The sequence below is a fragment of the Caloenas nicobarica genome, chromosome 1 (genome assembly GCF_036013445.1).
Source record: "Caloenas nicobarica isolate bCalNic1 chromosome 1, bCalNic1.hap1, whole genome shotgun sequence".
NCBI classification, from domain to species: domain Eukaryota; kingdom Metazoa; phylum Chordata; class Aves; order Columbiformes; family Columbidae; genus Caloenas; species Caloenas nicobarica.
Window position 1 is genome coordinate 90,779,498 of NC_088245.1, and position 23,279 is coordinate 90,802,776.

The 23,279-nt window shown below is 36.6% G+C and overlaps 1 protein-coding gene across 6 annotated transcripts in view; it reads left to right on the forward strand.

Annotated features, from left to right (window-relative positions):
* DCAF6 (DDB1 and CUL4 associated factor 6) overlaps positions 1-23,279 on the forward strand; it is a 93,920-nt gene that overhangs the window by 2,098 nt on the left and 68,543 nt on the right. For all 6 annotated transcript variants that reach the window (XM_065649687.1, XM_065649520.1, XM_065649758.1 and 3 more), the window contains exons 2-3: positions 14,238-14,299; positions 20,602-20,694. In XM_065649687.1, the coding sequence (XP_065505759.1) occupies positions 14,238-14,299; positions 20,602-20,694 (155 nt within the window). The remainder of the gene's footprint in view (positions 1-14,237; positions 14,300-20,601; positions 20,695-23,279) is intronic.

Here is a 23,279-nt window from a genome sequence, read left to right on the forward strand (position 1 = left end):
TGGTGACTAGGTTAAGGTCTCATATTTAATGTTTTTTATTTAACCTAAACATGTTTGGTAGCTTTATAGCATTGAGAAAGTAGGACCTGGGAGAGGCTTCCCACTGAATTAATGTTAAAATCTGCATTGATGGTGGTAAGAGTTGCTCAGTCCTTACTGACTTCTGCTTTTAGCAAAAAGAGTTAGTACATGGTGTTCTTGTCTTGTAGAGCCATCACACTTGTATTCAATATGGCATTTATGGTCTTAATAGACACACTAATTTTGCTGCTAGTCAGGTGTGATTGCACGTGTGCAGATTTACCAGATGACAGGCCTGTTGTTGTGCCTTTTTATGTGCAGTTTAGTGTATATGTGGGTCTTTTCTCTCTCAAACTTCAGCAGTTCTATGTAGGAGCTTTGTTTAGACACAGATTGAGATCACAGTGTAGTCAGATGGGTGACATTGATTGTTGGTCATTGCTAATCTAGTCTGAATGGGAAGCAGAGTTTCTTACTGGTTTTATACTGTTTCAACAGTCTGACAGAACAAGTCAAACATTTAATTTTGATTTAGTATTCACAGACTTGAGGCATTGCCGGTGTGCATTTTTTTACTGGTGCAAAATACAGTAGGTTATATGTATTGTTGTTGTCTGCTGCTCTTTTTCAGCCAGCGAATCAAAGGAGAAACCTGATAGCAAGTCCATAACTAACAATGCATTTCACAATGGGTTGGAAGGAAGATGTGTACGTGTGAATGATACTTGCATAGTGAACTGTTCATTTGGATAGTGTTCTTATGCTACAATGTAAAATATGGGGAATATTGAAGGCATCTGTATATTGAAGGAAGGCATCTGAGAACTAACTAGTGTTTCCTATTTACTCTGTGTTTTCCCTTCATGTGAACTGGGAATCAAATGGCACTCTATTTATAGCCTCTTTCAGCTTTCAAAAACAGCTGCTCCAGGAAGGATCTGTGCATCATACTGTACCTTTCCACGCAGATAGTTCACTCCTGGAATTTCTGTTCTTGCAAAACTCTGTCTGATTTTGCAACATGTCTAAATAGTTGCTCTGAAACCTAGTCAGTTCTGGACAGTGTTCCAGAGGAAAGTCTTGTGGAGACAGGGCAATATGTACGTATGTGGGACGTGTCCTTCAGATGTTATCATTTGGTAAGAATTCCTGCTGTGATGATAGAGGGAAAATGTGAGTCTTATCAATGTATCTGTTAGCTTCCTTTTCTTCAGCATTTGTAGGCTAATTAGTCTCAATTTCAAACAGTGCTTGTGTCTGAAGTCTCCAGAGAAAGTCAAGCCTTGGGGCAGCTGTCAGTAACACTCTTCAACAGAGTGTGGGCATCATCCTACACTAATGCTAGTGGGAGGAGTCCTGCTCTTGGATCAGGGATGGAAACTGAGTTTCAGGCTACTTTCAGTCATTAACAACACCACAGTGCTTTTACACTGAAGAACATAGGTAGTAAACTGCCGTATCCCATTTAAATTCTGCTTTTAAACTGGCAAATGTAATTATTCAGTCATGATACTTTCCCAAGAATCCCCAAATCTTCGTTGCAATTTTGTATCATTGGAGCAATATTGTGGTGTCCAATGAACATGTCAGTTCTGACGGCAGGTAAAGTGTTCTGTGCCATCACAGTAAAGGCCTCTATCTGGATGAAGTATAGCATATAATAATTGGACTAGAGAAATAGCAGCGTGGGTTTCTTGCAAGAAAGAAGTGAGTTCATAATTCCTGTGAAGTATTTAATGTGATGGGTTTGCTTTTCTGTGAAGGGCCGCGATTCTGAGAATGGCTCTGTATGGCCAGGAGGAAGACTTTTTTTTTGCCCCCCCCCCCCCCCCCCCCCCCCTTGTTGTTGACTGGCATAGCAAGTTATCCAGAGAAAATCTGTTAGTCTAAAATAGTTTGCACAGAAGGTACTGATTCAATATCAGAATAAGTCAGTTCTCCCTAATCTCTGATATCCTTGTTCACATAATGTTTTCTAACATCTTCTTTCCCTGTGATATGAAATTTTTAAGCTTACCAGATTTCTTAGAAATAGTGTTGTGATGCTATCTTCTAAGCTTCCCCTCACCTCTCTTTAAAAACTGTTTCATATCTTCCTAACTTTTTCTCATCCTGTTTTTTAAGATTTGGCAAAGGTTTGAAATTCATAAATTAATTGTAAGGAAACTAGTAGTTAGGTTCATTGTAGTCAAATTTTTTGAAGTTTCATCAGCACATCAGCTATTGCTACAAAGAGAACTGTAAATATATTATAATGTAGGTAGAGAGAACTTACTAAACTAATCATGTGTCAGTAGCTTGACCTCTCTACCAAGATGAACCATAGTAAAACCAAAACTAATTATGGTTTTCAAGTAAGTTAATGCCCTGTTCATAGGTAGGGTTGAAAAACAGGATAAGCAAGAATAGCTGTTACATGTATGGGCAACCGATTAGTTTTGATATTGACTGTGTTACATTCATTACCTGATTGGTTTATAAAACTAGTAGTAGCTCACTGTAGATAGAATTGGATATTGCTGTTGTTGAACATTTAGTTCTTCCCAAAATATGTTGCCCAGGGTGGGAGAGTGAAACTAATTTCTTAAAATACTGGAAACTTTCATTCTCTCTCTTGCTTTTCCTTGGACAAACAAACAGATGAAAAACAGCAGAGATGGAAGCTTGAACATTATGGAAGGCAAATAAAAAGAGATTTTCCCCCCTATTTTTGCTGCAGCTGTATTTTAACACATGGTATCTTAGTTTTTGGAAATAATGCAGAGGAAGAATGGTCAAACAGATTTAAAACAGATTTAAAATTATAAGCTTTGTAATTGGTATTCTTCCAGACTTTGCAATAGTCACAGAATATTTAATTAGCCTTTCTTCTTTAATTCTTTACATAGTACTTGTGATGTTTAGTTTTTTCCAGGTGCACTGTTACACTTCATGTCCTAAACCTCTGGCATTAGTTTTCTTTTCCAGCATGAATTAGAAACACTGCATCTGTCACAGCTAAAACCCAGAACTGGTAGAGGTGGTTTATTTTGTTTTTCTTTCTACAAGGCTAGCAAATTAACTGCTGCTTGAAAAGGGACCATTATACATTTACCTGGTTGTCTGATTGTGAGGACACAAATGATCGTCTGCCATTTTAATGTAAACAGTGTAGCTTCCTGATGTGCAGCATTTTCCACTGCCCAGAAAACCACTTCTGTAGTGTCATATTCTGGCACACACCAAATACTTTGTGAAACTTAGACTAACTGAAGATTTTAGAAATATGCAGTTGAACTCTCCAAATTTGTTTCATTAGTGATGTTTTCTGAATAATAGAAATGGGCAGAGTCAGAATTGAAGTTCACAGTGTAATGAATGAATTAGAGGAAAATACATCTTTGGAACAAAGCCAAACATCTTTAATATGCTCAGTGTAATACGTCAGGCAGGAAATTTGGTATGGTTGATGGATTTTCAGGGGCTGTATATTATAGAAAAGGGTAAGATATGTAAGAGCACTGCAGAAAAATTATGTTACTCTTTAATTGTAAAAAACACAGCAGGGTACAGTGATCAGGTGTTGCCTTAAGCTGGATATCTCTGGGTTTTTTTTTTTTCCCTGTTAATAAAAGCAAGACTTAGTGACTGTAGTCCTTAAATCATTAGAGATGGGCAATTGAAAGAGCAATATGTCATCAAGACCTCTTGATAACAAATTGAATTTAGAGGACTTTAATGAAGAGACTATATCTAAAACGAATTCCACGATACGATCTCATTTAAGTTGGCACCAAGGAATAGAAAGGCACAATGCATATGTATAAAACAGCTTTTTAAAAAATGTTGGAGGTGATCCTAGCATATAAAGATTAATGATCTCTTTTTCTATTTCCAAATAAATCAACGGAGATAATAAAGACAGCCATTTAAAATGCTTTAATAGAATAATTTGTAGAAAGTAGCACACTATCAGTAAAGGAAAATAAAAATGCAGCATAGCAGATTCATCTGAACAAGGCACAAATAAAGAAAAGGTGACTGGTTATAATTTGGTACATAACAGAAAACCAGAAAGAGATGTGAGCTGGAAGGCAGGATTAAGGTTGGATGAGTATTTCTGGTGTCTGAGTGCTGAATACTTAGTTTTAATTTCAATCTAATCAGCCTTCTGTTTTCTTTGGGATTATTTCATTTATAGGTATGGAAGTGGAGGCGCAGGAGCCAATTGGACCTGCAAGTGATACAGCCATGTAGCACTACGCTATGTAAATTTGATAGCTTGTTTTGCTACTATCTTATAAATCTTTGCTTATATTTAACAATATCATTGACCTGTTAGCAGTTACATCTTCCCCTTGTGTTTTGTGCTTTGATTGCTATGGTTTGTGTTACTGCTTCTGCCTCCTCAGTGTTGTACCACCTTGTTCCTACTCAGTGATGAAGTGCTGACAATCACTTTAATAGATTTTCTTTTAAAAAAAAAAAAAAAAAGGCAGGATCAGGGGTTACTCAGTACTTTCTGTTACTCTGTCCTGAAATAAGAGAATAATTTCCAATGTGCGATATTAGGATGTTGGGGATTGATAGGAGCACAAATTCTGGGGTTTTTTTATGTTGTAACATCAATTTGTGAAAAACTATAAACCCTCACAGAGCACATTATTATGTTCTTTGGTGAGACTACTTTGCTGAAGTGTGTTCTTTAGGGTTTGTATTTTTCATTTTTTTAATAGTACCATCCAGATCAGATGTTTTTATCAATGAACCTTCTTACTGAACTCTGATGTTTTAATTTTCTAAATCACCGACATTTTTGCTGCTGTTGTATCTTGACGTACAGCACGAAAACATTAGTGGAAGAGGGATTTCTGGCATTGCATACAAATTTATCTAGCCTAAATGGAGCTAGAAGGAAATGATCAAAAATTGTTGATTTTTCTGTCATTCAGCAATTCAAGAGGCCTTTTAATCTGTCTACAGTTTTGTCAGCTCTGCTTGACATAACCTGAATTATGCAGCTGTACTTTTACTTTTCGTTTTTACGGGATTAACTTTATGTGTAACATCTGTGCCCTGAACATTAATCATGTGTTAATGGTTGCAAGAAGTATGAGTCTATGTGTGTTGTAGTCGCAGGGCTTTGCATGTATAATTCTATTATTTGGATTATACTCAGGATGCAAATGTATTTGCTTTATATCCTTTGGAGTCTGGGTCTTCCCATGCAAACAGCTGGAGACTGTAAAGATTTGTGTGCACTTAAAAGATCTTCATTTTTTTATTGCAATATTTCATTGAATTTACATTGTATGCTTTTAAGGACAATATTTGTACAATGAATGTATTTGCTTTGTAAGTAACTGCCTGTGTCTTGAGACTGAATGTTTCAGACAGCTTCATAGTTAAGTTGCACCTTGATCTTGTAATAATGAGCTTTGGATACATGAAAGCTGTCTCTTGCTGCAAAAACAAGTTGTGTACTGTGTGTACTGGATTTGTATTTCAGGATAAGGCAGTGATGTGGGAGATCACTTCAGATGTCCTTTTTATTTTTTTTTCTGCTGTAACCTTCCAGTTGGATTGCTTCCATTAACTGCATTAGGGTAGACCATTAAGCATTTTCTGTGTTTAGTCACTTCTAAGTTGTCGCACTGCAATACAAGAGTTCTTGCAACTTTGCTTGTGAGTCCTAATCTTCTGTCCATGGAGGTGCCCAAAATAGTCTAGCGGGATACGACTGATCACGTATCAAGTCAACTTGTTGACACTTGAGACTAGTCCTGTCCCAGCAGTAAGGAAAAAGATCACTTCAGATATAAAGTATGCCAGCTTTCAACAAAGCTGGATTTTTTCACTGATCAAGTGCGACTCTCAGCATTTTTGTGTCTTTGAGGCTTAGTGAGTTGCTGATTCAGATATGTTCCAAATGCTTTAGTATGTGTTGAATCATTAAATATTGAATGTGAATATCATGAGATAAAATTCACTGATGTGACTCAGATTCTAATATCTTATTTTCCTCATTTTGTTCTTCAAGGATTTGCAGGCTTTCCTCAGGAAAACTGAATGCGTTATTAATGCTGCTGCTCCCTATTTAAGAGATATCATGAGGAAGATGAGGATTCCTCCTTCTCTTTCCTGTGAACTGAATGCATTCTGAACCATTAGTGATGTTTGTTTGACCTTTATTGAACTACTGAAACTTCACCAATATTATACAAACCAAAACCACCTCTTTATTTAGGTTACATGGCTTTGTTGTTGTTATTATTGTAGTGTTGGTCCCATTATTTACCTTTCCTAGGAAACAAAGAAAAATGATTCTTTTAAAATTTGTTTTAAAAACACTGTTATGTGCTGAAGACTCTCTTCAGTAAAAAAAGTCTCTTGAATTAAACAACGGGGTTTTTTGATCAGTCGTCTAGGATGAATACATATAGTGTAATGCAACATGCAACACCACTTTTAAAAATAGTCTTTTTTCATTTGTTTTTAAATGCCCAATGATAATTCAACTTATGTCATAATGTTACTTAATAGTCATCTACTAGCAAGACTCAGATTTCTACTTTAACTCAATTTTCAATGTCGTCTGTCTTTGAACTCTAACCCTGGGCAATTTCCAAGTGTTTACACTTGTAATCTCACAGGGTTGTCTGTTATGGTATGTATATCTATTTCACATCTTTCCCCAAACTCTGCAGTGTATAATTCCTATACTACCCAGGATTAAATGGTATGTTTAATTAGGTGTGCAGAGTAGTAAATGCTTTAATTCAGTTCCACCCTGTCCAAATTCTCAGTTTCACTGAGACAGCCCTGTGGGACAGGCAGGCTCTGCTTTTTTGCTGGAAGACATGTCTCTTTAGATATGCTGGTAAACGTCTGTATAATCCCTTCTTAATCCTTTTGAAACGGGGTATTGAGTTAGTTTAAACAACTTTAAATAGTAGGCTTTTATTCACTGCAGAACCTTTGTCTAAAGTGGGCTAGAGGGTGTTCATGTGATGAGTTCTGCTGGCTGATTTGAAGAAGCAGCAGCCTCTGATAGACACTTAAAGGTAATGGAAGGACTGGCAGCAGTATTGGGAACATGCATCTTAGCTGTAAGAGGATGTGCCTGCTAGGAATGTGCTTCTCTTAAGAGCAGATTCCAGGAACTTTTTCTTTCCTTCTGCTAATGATTTTCCATGCTCCAGTATTAATTTTGTCTGAGTTCTTGGAGATGATAGATCATGGTTCTGCTGCTGGCAGTCTTAACTTTTGTGCTGGGGTAGAGTCATACCCCTGTTGCAGCTTCTTAGATATTGCCTGTTCTTGCTGAAAAGTAGACCTCCTAATTAACCTTGGGTGTTGCACAAATAAGTAGTACTTGAGGAAAGAAAGCAGAGTACCCGATGTGATGTGTATTTCCCAAAGTGTCATAAGGATTGTCTGGGTTATTGTGTTAATAACATTTTTACAATAAAATATTCAACATATATTACCATTCCACATACTATTTCAGATGAAGACTTTTCAAAGTCAGAGAAAAGCATTTCCAAAAACATGTTGAAACCTACAGTAATGCTGTTTACTCAAGCTTGTGGCAGTCTGCATAATATTTCTTTTTGCCTTCAGTTAATGGAAGCCTCATTTGATTCATTTGATGAGAAGAAAACAGAGCTCAAGTGTATTTTTCTTGATCTGAAAACTATTCAGTTTTTTGTTGGTATCTGTTCTAGAATTTTGAAGTTGTTTACTTGGAAAGCATATTTTAGTGCTGGTGGAGAAAAAAGAAAATGCTTTTGCATTTGGTTAATCATATGTCCACTTAATCACACTTTAGCTATTTCAGATAGTTTTGTGTTGAGAAGAGTAAGATGGTATACCTTATCCTTTGGCCTTTTGTTGTCTTTTACATAGATACAGCTTTTCTTTGTTTTATCATATGAATTTTTGTCCTCTATTCTGTAGAAACTGGAAATATTCGTGACGTAATATAAAAATTTCAAATGCCTTTTATCTCAGTGAGTAGTTTGTATATGATCATTGGACTACTTTAAAGGATTGAATCAAAATCAAAATTTCTGAAAACTGGTGTTTTTTCTCCTGTCACAAAAACATGCTCATTTTGTCTTCTGCTCAGCTGCAATCTGTGGCAAGAGCAATATGGAAAACTTTACTATGGGCTGCATAAGTGGGGACAGGATAGCTGTTGGAATATGGTGTACTTGTGAATGAAATCCACTTAGTACTAGTCAGTATAGCATACTCACTCAAAAGTTAGCGCTTAGAATATGCAGAAAAATGCCTTCTCAAAGGCAGGTAGTTGTACTTTATGCCACATTTTTGCCACTGAGAACAGCTTTGAAAATTGATACTAACACAATTGTATTTTATGCATTAAGTATCTTTCCAGCATAAAACATGGTAAATATCAAACGGAAATGAAACACATTGGTTTAAAGCTCAAATGCTTATAGCCTTACCAGTGATGGGAGCCCGGTGGAAGCTTATATTCAGGAGTGGATACTTTTAGAATCTGAAATATGTTTGAAAGTTTATTACACACATTGCTACTAGTGCAAACAAGTCTTATCTGTGCCGTTACCTATATTAATTTACTCTTGCAGATTCAGTAGAAGCAAACCTGAACAGAAGTCTTTTGCAAAATGCTTATTAATTACCCTAAAATAGATAACATCGCTGAACATTTTTACTTCATCAGATCTCTTTTTGTGTTTCTTTTGAGGTCAAATTTTGTATCAATATACTCACTAGAAGGTATTATAGGCTTGCTGGATTGTAATTCAGGGCATAATGTCCTGTCTTCTGTAGTTTCTGTCTAAGTATGTGCAAGTTTTGTGTTTCTTAATACAGGAAGCTTGTTCTCAAGTGTGTTTTAGGATTTGAGTGCATGCTTGATTAACACCAAGTCATTTGATGCTGGGTGTTTAGTATAATAGCAAACTCTTGCCTATTAAAATGGCAACTAAGTCTCTTCATAGAAATTAAAATATTTTGTGTTTTCTATATAGCGATGTATCATTAAGAGCAGAGAAGAATATGAGTTATCTGTTTTTAACTTAAACCATAATGAAGTAGTTGATCATAGTAACTTCAAAGGTAATCTTTTAAACATTGACAGAACCAAGAGTTATCATTTTTTTTTTGCATTTATAGAGTAGTACAAAACAATAAGGAAATATAATACAGGGCCTTGATCAAAGGACTGGAGGTCACACCAATGGATTTGGTTTCTGGCAGTACTGCTGATTCACTCTCTCCTTTGATAAATTGCTTCAGTTTCCTGTGTCATAGCTTCAGCGTCTATAAAATAGGGTCACAGTCAGTCTATGTAGCTAACAAATGTTTTTCAAGATTTTAATTAATCTTCAAGATTTTTAACATACCTTGATGAAAGTTAATTCAGTGCATATTGTATATAGACCTGTTTATTGTATGATGCATGGAGAATTCTGGTTGCTGGAAAAACAGCATGTTGAGATGTGGATTGAAAGTTATACCAAATCATTATGCAGAGTTTATAGTCAATCCAGCAGAATAACCTATGTACAAATAAACTGGACTTGCCATCTTTTCATGGAGCAACTTCAGAAATATGTAAACACTATCCCAGAAAATCAAGAGTAGTTTTTAAATCCGCTTAGAGTGCAAGATAACATGTGCTCTGCATTGGGAACAGATGCTGGCTCCATTTCACTTTTAAACTAGGACATTCCAAATGTCACAGCAAGCTAGCGCTGAGGGACTTGGCGTTGGAAAGAGCCAGCTTGACATAAATGAGTGTTCATTTGACAAACAGGATCTATTACTGGTTTTCTGAATAAGGGTTGTGTTTTCATGTCTCATACTATGGTGGTGCTGCTAGAGCACAAATGTACTTTAAAGCTAGACCTTCATCATGACATGGTCTGTACTTTTTCAATAGGAAATTCTGGAGTACGGTTTTAAACATATGAAGGTTTTACATGCTTGAAGCATAAAACTTCACTGCTGTCATCAGTTCTGAAGTAGCATTGACTAAGTCACTTATGAAAGAAGGGTATGTGTACCTCTGCCAAAATAGCCACATAGAAAGCACCTGACCAGCAGTTCCTAAACTGAGGATTGTGACCTGAATAGTGTCATAACTGCAGTGAGCGGAGAGTCCAAGGGACATCGTGGTATTTTGGTATTTCTCCCTGAAGTGAGATTAGAGCTGTGTACATGTACCCAAACACCAAAGTTGGGTAATTCTCCAGAGGGGAGTGGCAAGGCATTGAATACTTTTTCATTGTGCGCAGTGGAACATTTTGAGTTACAAGGAAGAAGCTGCAGTTTCTCTTTTGCCTGCTTTTCCGTATTTAAATTCATATTATGAGTGGCTTAAGGTGGTGCTTCTTCCATACATAGAATGTGGCCTTGGAAATGGTGCTCTAGTCTCTAGCTTAATATAAACTAAAAAAATTGATCTGTGTGTGGATGGCAAAACTGTACCTTGAGGCTTCAGTAGCACGTAATGTTTGATGAAAATGAATGGATGGATAAAAACTGAAAATCTTATTGATGGTTGTACTGAGAGTGGCATTATACCTTGAGGCTTCGGTTAGTGCATAAATGTCTAGTGAAAATAGGCCAGTGGAGCATTAGCTTGATACCTTTCCAAATTTCAGCCATGTGAACCCTTCACAGGGAGCTCATCATTGCCATTTGAAATTTAACAGTGCTTTTTTTGTTCGTTTGTTTTATTTTATTCTCGTTGATAGTTTCTCCTTAGCGGTTTCAAAGGAAACCTCATTTATGTTCCACTGCCCAGTGAAATGATCTTGGCGGTGGCAGCTCGGTCACTTGATCCCTGTCTTAAATAGGACTTATTTGAATATAAGAAATATTGAAGCATCCTCACAGAATTAAATTATTCCATTTCTCATGGCACATAGTTAAGGGGAAGAAGAGAGTTTCTGGCTCTTACAGAGCCTGTACATGGAATTAGTGGTGGTGAGGGGGAAACAAAACTTGACAGAGGTCTTGATGCTGATATGTAAGAAAAAAGAACTCTGTGGGGTTTTGTCAGAAGCCTGAGTCTCCTCTGTCATCTTAGGTGAAGGGAGAGCCAGGAGGGCTGCCTTCATTGGAAGGAACAGGTAACCATTGGATTAGGTGCACAAGAATTGAGGATTGTGAAGATTCCTGTAACCTGAGACAGCAGAGTCCTTGATGTGGAGAATTTGACTGTTAGAAAGTCTAGCAGTAAGAGTTGTGGTGCACTTGAAGAGTGAAAAAAGGAATGTAGCCAACTAATAAACCAGATAAACGGTATAGTGTTTTTAATTTTTTAATGAGATAAAAATGGGAAAGTGACAAAAATATTCAAGTGGCTTAAAAATCACTGACTTTACTCATCTTTTAACAACAGCAAATGCAGAGAGAGTATTTTCTGCAGATCCGTTTGAGTAGTTCTTTTATTTTAGGAAAATAATCAGGATCCGGTGGTTCTAGTTTTGAATGATAAGGTTAACTAGAAACAATACATTCAGTTGTCTTATTGTGTTTCATACTTTATGAAATAAGAAGTCTTTTGGAGGCAAAACATTTTAACTCTTTTCTCCATTGCCCCTGTTTACTTTAGGGAATAAGGAAACTTTTATAGTTTTGCGTGTATTTAATTTCTCCCTTATATCCATTTTAGATAAATAACTAATCAAATAGATATCAAATTGCACATGCTAGCATGTGCAATCCTAATAATTTTTTATGTTTTAAATTGAGGAGTGGAAGTATGTGAGACACCATATATCTGTATGTCAAGTTAAACATTTACTGAAACTTGTATAGTTACTGTATTCTTATTAAGACTGAAAAAATCCTAATCTAACCAAGATAGTTCAATTTTGTCAATAGACTTCTTTAAGGAAATAAAATTTGCAATTGAAGATGTGATTAGAACACATTTATTGTTTCTTGCTTGCCGATGTAAGTGATTTTGGATTAAAACCAGACCATATGGGAGGGAGGAAAACCTGTTGCTCTGCTTGTTTTTAAATTTAAAAAATGAGTTCATCTCCTTCACCGTTTCTGTACAAAGGCTTCTCACCAAGTGTGCATGTGTTGGTCTGCAGATATCACCTCACTTCCAGATGTGTTTTATGCATATAGTGTTATGCCCACTGCTATCAAACTTTTCTGTTCTGTAAGTGAAAATGTGATGGGACTGATAAACAGTGGATTTTTGTGTAGGTCAGCAGAGTATGCCTTTCTTAGTGAAGTTATCCTATTGGAGGTCTCAAATAATTGTGCAGTATTTTGCATTGCAGTAGCACCCTGGAAGCAAATAGTTTTCTATTATGCAAAGTGATATATAAGCATACAGCAGATGCTATTTCCCACCTCAGTATTCACATTTACTTACAAGCATGTGTTGTAGAAATCAAATTAACCTGAAAATCTTCATTGAAAATACACATATTGTTCAGTGATTTGAGAACATAATAGGCTTTGAAAAAATAATAGGATTTAACTGAAAAGTACAATAAACCAACCATTAAGGACCTCAGTTCAAAGTCTCTTCCTCTAAGTGAAAAAATGGATAACGAACAGTGGTAAAGAAAGAATAGTGAACTCTAGGTAGCTGTATTCCCGATTCAAGAAAACATACATTCTTGCTGGTAGTGTATGGTGCATAAGATTACGTTCATTATTTTAATCTCTCTCTAATGATGGCTATTCCTCGTTAACAGAAATCGTAGCACTTCTGTGATGTCACAATTTCAGTGTCTATAAAATGGGGCATAAGAGTGTATGGTTTTAATCTTTTTAAGGCTAGCTTAGGTGTGTTTTAAACGCAAGCCATTTTTAATCATTTCTCCCAGCCAGTACTTCCTCTTAAAAATGAAAAAATATTTTACCAAAGTATGCCTGTCATCTAATGTGGTATTTGAGCTGTATTATGAGTGATTTTGAATTTTGGAGGCTACTTCTGGTTCCAACAAAAACTAGGCACTAAAATATACCTTTTCATGGAGGGAAAGCTGTACGAACATTGAATGAGGTGCAGTTGTACCTGTGGGAACTGGTATGACTAGAAGGGTTTCTGGGTCTCTGAGGGAATGCGGCAGGATGCTCAGTGCCTCCTTCTCACTCAGATGGTTGTGCTGTGACAGCCTGTGATTGTGATAGACCAGGTGTAGATATCAGGTGTTCTTTTTCAGTGCTGGAGCATATATAGGACAAATAAAAAGCATTAAGAGGAAGCAAGTGGTGAGAGGAGAAATTACTTTTCCAAATTTGTGCTACAGTGCCAGAGGCAACACTGGGCTCTGAAATGGTTCTGCATCGGTATTTGTCTTTTGGGAAAGTGCTTTCTGGGGATTCTTAGGTTCGTTATAACCTGTTGTCATAAAACGGGGACACTCTAAATTAAATGAAAGTTGGAGCTATTTGTTTAAACATCTGTTTCAGAAAGAGACCGTATTGTTTTCAATGCACTTTATCTCTTCCTCTTCTTGTGTATAGTACAGTAGTGATTTTAAGTGCAGTGGTAAGTCAGCTTGTATATAGGGAATAAGGACATAAAGGTCCTGGGCCCTTGCCTAACTCAACATGTGTTTATAGATTCCTTCTTTCTTCTGCATCTCTTCCTTTCACGCCAGTCTTCCAGAATTTTCCTCCATGTTTTATCCCTTAAGTATATATCAAATGGAGCCATATTGGACTTCAAAGTTACTTTTTAAAAATGCAGCATTAATAATGAAATTGAAGTTGGGTTTTCTCTAGTTTAAGAGATGCAGAGTTGCAGATAATGCTTGCAAGATCAACTTCCGGTTCTTTGCTGAAAATATGAGACCAAGTTTTACCTTCTACTTGAGACCCAAACACATTCTTCTTTATGTTCCTATGCAAAAAGTCGTACTGCTTTCTGTCTTTCAGATAAGTTAACCAGGTAACCACAAGGTTATTTTCTGCTTTATAGCTATTAATTTTAGAGGAAGCATCATACTGTGAACCTGTGAAATGTTCATTTTGCCATTTGTGCGCTCTTATTAGAGGTGGTGGAAGAGCTAGCAAATATGATGCTTGTCTTAACATTTGTAACATGAGAACCATATGAATTGTTTCAAGACTTACATTTATATTCTGGTTCTTGATTTTTTTTCATTTTTTACCTGTTAGTGCCCATTACCAGGATCTTAATAACTTCTTCAGTGTTACTGTTTTGTAAAAGAGTATGTAATTAGTATTTTTATTCACAGGGAGAAGAGAATTTATCCAAAGATTAAAACTTGAAGCAACCTTGAATGTGCATGATGGATGTGTAAGTCACTTGTTGCTTTTTTGTTTGTTAAAATATGATAAATTGTGATTTTTGCTGCCACGGTAATAGTTTCTTACTTAAAAATGCAAATACCATGTATTAAAGCTGAGCTGGAAACCTGCACTTGTAGAGACCTACATCTGAATTCTATGGGTGCTTGTTTCTTCTTAAACATCTGACACTTTACCTTTGAAGCAAAACAAAATCCCATTCCTATGCCATGATACTGTGTCGCACTGCTGAATGAATTAATCTCCTGTGCCAGGAAAACACATGCTTATCTTTTCACTTAGAACTCATCTTACACCTTTAAATGGAATCTTTAGTAGTTTTGTGCTATGTTGATATATTTTGTTGACTTAAAGCTGTGTCTTAAGCGATTTGTTCTCCAGGTCTAAAAAGCAAATAATCAAGTGCTACATGTTTATTTAAAGAGACAATAAAAACAAAAATAAGCCTTCCATGAAAGGCAATAACATAACTTGAAATATTGCTTATTTAAATACTTATTTTTATGTTTCCCTATTTCCAGTCAGTGGGAACTTCACCAGACTGCTACGACCTCTCACATATGATGGATAGTGGCTTAGCCAGTTCCCTCAGGACCTGCAGATGCATCTTATCGGGTCCCATGGACTTGTGCATCTTCAGGTTCCTTAGATGGTCTCGAACCTGGTTTTCTCCTACAGTGAGCAGTTCTTCATTCTCCTAGTCCCTGCCTTTGCCTGCTGTGACTTGGGTGGTGTGGCTACAGCACTTCCCAGTGAAGACTGAGGCAAAAAACTCATTGAGTACCTCAGTCTTCTCCATATCCATAACCAGGTTTCCTGTTTCCTTCTGGAGAGGGCCCACATCTTCCCTAGTGATGCTGCTTCTATCTGCGTATAGAGGGCCTCATCCTCTAGGTCTTCCTGGTTGGGTGGCCTGTAGCGGACCCTGACTATAATGTCACCTGCCCCCGCCCTCCCTTTAATTCTGACCGATAAGCTCTTGGTTGGGTCCTTATCCATCCCCAAGTAGAGCTCTCTGCAGTCCAGCTAGTCATTGACTTAGAGGGTGACCTCCCCGCCTCAGCCTGTCCTTCCCAAAGAGCCTGTGTCCTTCCATTCCAACGCTCCAGTCATAGGAGCCATCCCACCACATCTCCATGATGAGTTAACTACCTCTGTGTCATGTAGCAGAAATTACATATTTGGTGTTGGCCATGTGGTGTTGCTTGGTTCTACCTGGTGGATATGTAGTTGAAAATTCATTTTGAATTGATCGTGTTATCTTTGAAAGTGTATTTTAACTTGTAGCCTAACTTAATTGTTTTACTGGGTGGAAAACATTTTAATTGTGAATTAACAGCATTATATGCAGGTGTTTAAAAAACTGCTACGATTTGAAAAATGTCTTTAGAAATTAAATTTGCTCAGAACTATCCACCTCTAAAGAATGGTGTATTAGAGAGTTCTTACGTCATTCACTGTGTGTTTTTTGCAGGGAATAATATTTTATGGCCAAAATCCATTCAGTATAATTTCTTACTACTTGCTTTAAAAAAAAAAATCTGCGAAATAAAAGTAAACGAAATTACAATACCCTTACCGATTGAAATTCTTATACCATCAGTGGTAAATGATCATATTAGTCTCTTTTCCCTCATGATTACTGAATCAGTATGCATTTGAAATGTGAGGAATGAATGCCATAGTTGTCTTACTAGAGGTGTTTCTGGATTTTTTTTTTTTTTTTTTGGTGGGGTGTGGTTGGGTGTTTTTGGAGGGTGGGGATTGGGGTTTTTTGTTTGTTGGTTTTTGTTTTGTTTATTTAAGAACATTTTCTTCTGTGGAATAAGTTGTGACTTATACTTTCTATATAAAGTATGCTGTGTAATTGGACACGGTGGCCAACATACTTAAGGCAAGAGGTGGGTTTTTTTTTTCTAATTAAGGATAAGAGTAAAGTCCAACTTCCTACCTACCATTTTTTCAATGTTACACAAAAGAGAGATCCTGTGGGAAATATGACTATGTGTAATCATACTCGGGTACAATATCTTTGAAGAATGGAATAGTTCTATTCATTACTTCAAGTATACACACTCTTGTAGCAGTAGGATTACTGTAACACCTTTTTGTTTGATTTGTATTTTCATCTTAGAGTTTAGGTAACATTGTCTTTGAAATAGTGCAATTTTCCATCTTGTTTGAAGACACAGTTTCTAGCAGTAGTAGTGAAGAAATTGAATTAGTCTACTGGATTATTGGTGTTTGCTTGTAACCTTGTCATCCTTCCAGGCCATGATTTGCCTCTTTCAACAAGATTAATGTTGTCCAATGCAGTGAGGTGACATATATGACAGAAGTTGCCATTTTCCATGTTAACTCTAAAGGGAGCTTAAGATAATGAGAAAATTAATATAGAGTTAGGTGAGATGATTTCTGTATGACATGGCTAAATCCAAAGGAGAAATCTTGAAAGGGAATCAATTTGGACCAGGAGTGAAGTGTGAGGAAAGGAGAGGAGAAAACACTGCTAAGCAGTATCAAATTGGAGTAAAAGTATCACTTATTTTCTTTCAGTTCTGGTCCTGTGAAAACTGAGGAATGCAGAACTGCGGAATGCATACCTAGGTGGAGCCTTTGGCATGAGCAAATACTACATTTTAAAATAAAGAGGATTACCTGGAGGAATAATTTCTCATTACTATGTATAGACATTCAGTTCAGTACCAAACAAGCATCCCATGTGGCATACATATTCAGGATGGCACTTGTGAACAAGTCATTTTTAGATTTAGTCCTCAAAGCTACGCTTAAATTAGTATAGGAAGTTTGTTTGCATATTGTTAGAACTTTTCAATTTTTTACCTTTTCCTCCATAGATTAAAGTAGTGCCGCATTCACCCCCTTTTTTGCTTGGGAGATCTTTCTGGTATTCTGGTTGTCTACAGCTGTTTTTATTTGCTTTCTTCTGTTTCTTGTATTCTGTTAATCTATCCTGTTCACAAAAGAGTGAAGAACTTGCTTTTTTTATTGTGTGGTGGGGTTTTTTTGTTTTGTTTTGTGTTTGTTTTTTTTTTTTCTCTTCCCGCACCTTCCCTTCTCTTTCTTTCTTTTTCTATTTTTTTTCTTTTTTTAATGGATTTACTGTACTGCCTCCTGCATTGTCTTTGAGGAAAACACAGAGACAGTAAATTTACTTTTGACTATTTGACTAATGAATCAAAAGTGCCCGCTGCTTCCTTTCAAGGCTAGTTGTGAGGCAAATAAAATTAGATACAGTTGATAATATGGAATACTTAATAGAAAAAAGCTAATTACACACCCTTTGACTTTTCTCATCTTGTTAGTAATTGACTGTAATTTGCATTCAGTATATCCTTTCTTTTTGCTCCAACACCTTTTTCCAAGAATTTCAAACCCTTAGTGTAGTAACTGTTACATTATACTGTTAGTTGGGCATCGAGCGGTTGTGAAAGACGGTTGTGTAGACACGTAGCTTTTCTACATGGTTTTGAAATACAAACCAATTTTCTAGCTAGTTCTCATTTTACCGTGTATTTCAATAGTGGGTTTGCTACCATGGAATGAGACATGAGAACTTTTTAAATCTGCTTTTATCAAGCATCTGTTTGTAGTGATCCATATGCGTGTTTATTGTACTTATTCACTATTGGTCAATAGGATGTACTGAACACTGAGAAATGTAGTGTATTGACCTCTTGCTGGCAAGTCAGTCTTCTCTGGAAAAATAATCAAGGTTATTCCACTGAAAGACTTTGTTATTTTTTCGTCTTATTTTTTGACAGTAATGTTGAGAAGGTGATTTGGTACAGAATAAAAAGCCTGTTTAGTTATAGACCTCTATCACACATTTGGTTGTCATCTCACTTCAGGATTTTTTTCTGAACCAACTTTGGCCTGGGTAGGATATATTGAAATTGCTCAACCCTGGGGCAATCAGGGGAATGGAATTGGAATTTAGAAGGAGAATGATTGATGCCTTGTGTAGGCTTGTGACCCTGCAGTTTAGAAATCATGCCTCTCCCATTTGCATCTTTGCTTTCTCTGCTTTCCTGTCCTTCAGATTTTGTTTTTGAACACACACACACACACATCCACTTCTACCCCAATCATTTTGTTTAATTTTTGTGCTAGCTCTTCTTTCTTGCATCACGTTTTTAATATTTTTTTGGCAGCTTCCTTGTTTTTTCAGTGTTTTGTTCTTGTTTCTGTTCTTGTATGCTTATATTAGCATTTTGGTTTCTTTAGGGCAATGATAGTATTTTTCTGCCTGAACGGAAATGTAGATGAAGATGAACATGGTTGGATTTTGTGTTTGCCCTAGCTGTAGTACTGTGCTATGTTTGACAACACTTTTAAAATACAGTCATTGTCAGAACAGGTTACTTCAATGATAGATGGTATGGGGGCTAGTTGAATGCATAGTTCTTGGTGATTGACAGCCAGGGTTGTAAAATCATAGGAGCAGCCATGCAAGGTCATACCAATGCTCAGTCGAACCTGATAACTTGGCCCTGACAGCGGCCAGTACTGATTTTTGAGGAAAGTTCAGACAGGGCAAGCAGGCAGTACTTGGAGGTTATTCTAGAGAACACATCACATTTTAATGGACAGAAGGAGATGAAAGTTGCATCTTTGTGTCTAATAATTTTTCTTTGACTATGTGTATTCTTCTACTTATGGTGTTTAGGATATTCCATGACAATTAATTCCAGTTTTAATAAAATACCATGTGTCTCATATGTTAGTTTCATTGCAGGCCTTCCATTTCCTGGACTATAAAGATCCATGGAAAATGATTTCTTTTTTTTCATGTTATTCATAATTTCATTACCTTCTGTCATATCCCCTCCCCAGAGCAGTACAAATTAATTGCTTCTTGCTATTAAAAGTGCTAGATACCTATGATCACCCTAGTAATTCTTTTTCAAAATTCGTCTTTTCAAATGGGCAGTGATAGAAATGGAGAATATGGGAGTGGGTATGAACCAAAACTGCACAGTGTAGAATACACAGATTTGCCATGCATGGATGTACACTGACAGAATGAAGTTTGCTTTTCTATGCATTTCCTAATGATTCCTAACATTATTTGACTGCTGCTGAGCATTGAGCTAACTCTGCCATAGGCAAGTCTGTTGTAACACAGAATTTTGGTGGTGGTTTTTTTTTTTTGAGTGGTAAAAGTTGATTTAAAGCTCTACAATGAATATCTCAAGTTGTTGCCCATATGATCCATCTGAAGCAGCTAATTCTGATTTTGCAACTTTGTCTAATTAAGGACCCCAACTAAGCTTGTGATTAAAATAGTAACTAAAATGGGTATATTTATTTTAAACAAAAATATTTTTGTGTTTTGGGCTCAGAATGAGACATTTGAATTAAAAAAAAGAAAAAAGCATAATAAAAGGATTTAGAATGAAGTGGGTTTTTTACTAATTATATAGTCCACTCTGATATATCACACTATCACTCTAAGACAGTTATTGTGCCAACAGAATATAGCCAACAGAAGGTGTTGATGGCTGCAGTTTGACACTTAAAGCTCCTTTAGAGGCTACTTGAAATAATGGTCGTGCATGCAGTCATTGCTTGTGCATGAGCTGCTGCTTGAAGGCAGGTTACTCTCAGGATACTTTCTGAGTTTCCTGGATTTTTAGTGCTTTTATAACTTTGTTTCACTGACCCATTATTAAACACAGTCTTGTGAAAAGGAGAATTGATGAGGAAATGTATTGTAAGGTTCTCCCAATATGAATCTGTACCTCACTATAGGATTCTTCTTTCCCAGCATACTCACACTTCTCAAAAGGGACCTGGGATGGATTCTGTGGTGCTTTTCACGTGATCCCTGAGAAAGTGTGGTCACTGAAAAGTATACAAAGCAATGGATGGTCAGAATTTCCATATGGTGAAGATACAATAACAAGAGCATTGTGATGCCCTCCAGTTCAAATTTGGAGAACTCTGCAGAGTAGATTTGGTGCCTTAAAACACCTGAATATGCAAAATTGTGGCTGCTGAGGCCTTTGTGGGAAAGCTTAATTTACCTGATGCGCTCTTCAGGAGCAGAGGGAGTAACTGAGATGCCGTAGGTGAAGCAGGTGATTCCCTTATCAATTTGTTTTAAAAACACTTTTTTTTTTCTTTTGTGCTAGGTGCTTAGAAATTACATTGTTTCAATTGTATTTGTTAATTCCTATTTCTGTAGTGATGGATGATTATTGATGTTTTAATATTAAGAAAATTGAATTAATGTAAGTCTAAACTATTTTTTGTTAATTCATGCAGGTGAATACAATTTGTTGGAATGATACAGGAGAATATATTTTATCTGGCTCTGATGACACCAATCTGGTAATAAGTAATCCCTACAGCAGAAAGGTAGGTTTGTTTCTGGATACTCAGTAATTTTCAAATAAGATATTAAGATAGTTTTCAAGATATTATTTTTCATATATTAATTATTACCTGACAAAGATAGTATCAGGAACTTAATAGTGTTTATAAATGGGAACAAAACTTCACAGTGCTTTAAAACCTTGGTATTCTAATCCCTTGGAATATAGGTATTATCCCATTTTACGGTAGGTGGTCTGGCACAAAAGGAACATGGTCTCACAACAGATTAGTGTCAGAATTAGCAATAGGATTCAGTAGTTCTTGTGAAATCTTACAGTCAGATAAATTGTTTTCTGTTTCATTTTATTTTAAAAATATTGGATTACCTTTTGCTGTGTGTAATATACTGAGCTGTCTTTCTGTGTAATGTTGTTGAAGTGTCAATCTTGATTAAAATACTTTATTACCATTTGAAATGACATTGCCTTGTGTGTGCATGTGTGTGGATGCAGAAGAATTTGTATTCAAATAGGGGAAGGAGGTTTGTGAAGGGGAAAGTGCTGTAAAGGTCTCTGCTGTTCCACTTCTGTACTCACATGGGTTATGATGCAGTCGAATGGCTTCCAGTAACATCAGCTCGCATCCATCACATAGTAGCAGCGTTCCACACTGCTCTTTAAGGAGGTGCTGATAGTTTGATAGAACAGATGCTCTGAACTGCGTCCTTCAGTAGTGGGGATCCTGTGCAGCAAAGTTCCAGTGAAGTCCTCTCTCCTATGATTTCTCAGAGGTTGAGAAATAAACCTCAAAAAAGTACCAAAAAATTAAATGTGGAGGGGGAACCAAAATGCGCAGTTGATATGGTGGAAGAGAGTTTAAATAAAAGGTTATGGAGGCAGCAATAATTTGCCTTCCTGAACAGCTGTGGTGGGAAAATAGCGACCTGGAGTGTTGCCTCTGCCTGTAGGTAAGGCCCTTTTCCTCACTTTCCCAAGTGACCCATAGCTCCCAAACTTCATCTCTTCCTTTCAACTATTGGTCTCAGTCTGACAAAGTTCAAATCAGCGTCATTAGACCAAGGTCACTCTTGGACTGGGAGTTCGGCTGAAGAAGGAAAGGTATCTAGGACAGCTATGAAGTGGATGAAGGGTGTTTTCCAAAGTGAGTGGTGTTGGAGAGACTTGCAAAGTAAAAATTTTTCATGCAAGTAAAGGGTGTTCAATATTATTTATTGTGCAATGTTTATTGTAATATATCACTACGGGATAGTTGCTACATCATTATCATATATGATTATTACATTTAAATACCGTAATATTTTAACAGATGCATCAATTTAAACTTTATGCTTTTATGGGATGATTTTGGGTTTTTTCCTCCTTGTGTACTATGGCTGCACTTAAATGAGTAATTTAGGAGATGTTTTGTTTTCTTATTTTTAACAGTCATTTGTGCTATTTTTATACACAACAGCAGAGCAGATTTTTTTTTTTGCTATTTTTTCCTTCTTCTATATGCAGCTCCAATTATAAAACAGCAGGTACTAGCGAGAAGAGTTAATAATCAGTGTAGTTACTGAAATGTAGTAGAGACGCTATTTTTTTAATGACTGTTACAACTGTGTTAGCTTATTTTCTCAGGCTTGAGTAGCAGAATCAGTACAGGAAAAGGGAGCAAATTGGTATTGGTACCAGAACTCTACTGTAATTCTCCTGTAATTCATCTTGGCAGATATCATTATCACCCTATTTTCTGTTATGAGCTATGTAGAGTAGCAAAAATAGACTCAGCCATCAATATAGTCTTCTGTGTTAGTAAAATATCTAATTTAATAAGGAAGCATTTAATCTTGTTTAACTCTTTAAGTACATGAGTTTTATGTAAGTCACTGTGGTTTGTGTTATGTATGGCCAGATGCAAATGTTAATTGTTACTATGTAACGTGTCTCAGGAGAAATTTTTCTAAATATAGATTATATGTTTATAGCGTTTGTGTATCTGAGAAATGCGGTGCTGTGATTTCTAGTAGTAATTGCAAGTCTAAATCAAAAGAATGAGCACTTTGAGACAGCTGAGAAGAATTCTTGTGGATCTTTTCTTCCTCATTTTTTTTGTTTTAGGCATCACGATACTGGGAGCGGGGAGGGGGCAGAGTTGAAGCTAAAGCTTGGCTTGCTACAAGTGCGGTACAAAAAGATGAGAATTCATGTATTTACATCAGGTTGAGCACTCCTTTTTCAAAGCCTTTAAATGGAGCCTGAGACTTCTCTCAACTAGTACCAGTGTGAAGAGAGGATTCTTATGAGTAGTTACACTCAGGATTTTTTAGTCTTTAGCCTGATTTGCTTTCACAGAATCACAGAATCACAGAATGTTAGGGATTGGAAGGGACCTCGAAAGATCATCTAGTCCAATACCCCTGCCGGAGCAGGAACACCTAGGTGAGGTTACACAGGAAGGCATCCAGGCGGGTTTTGAATGTCTCCAGAGAAGGAGAATCCACAACCTCCCTGGGCAGCCTGTTCCAGTGTTCCGTCACCCTCACTGAGAAGAAGTTTCTTCTCAAATTTAAATGGAACCTCTTGTGTTCCAGCTTGAACCCATTACCCCTTGTCTTACTGTTGGTT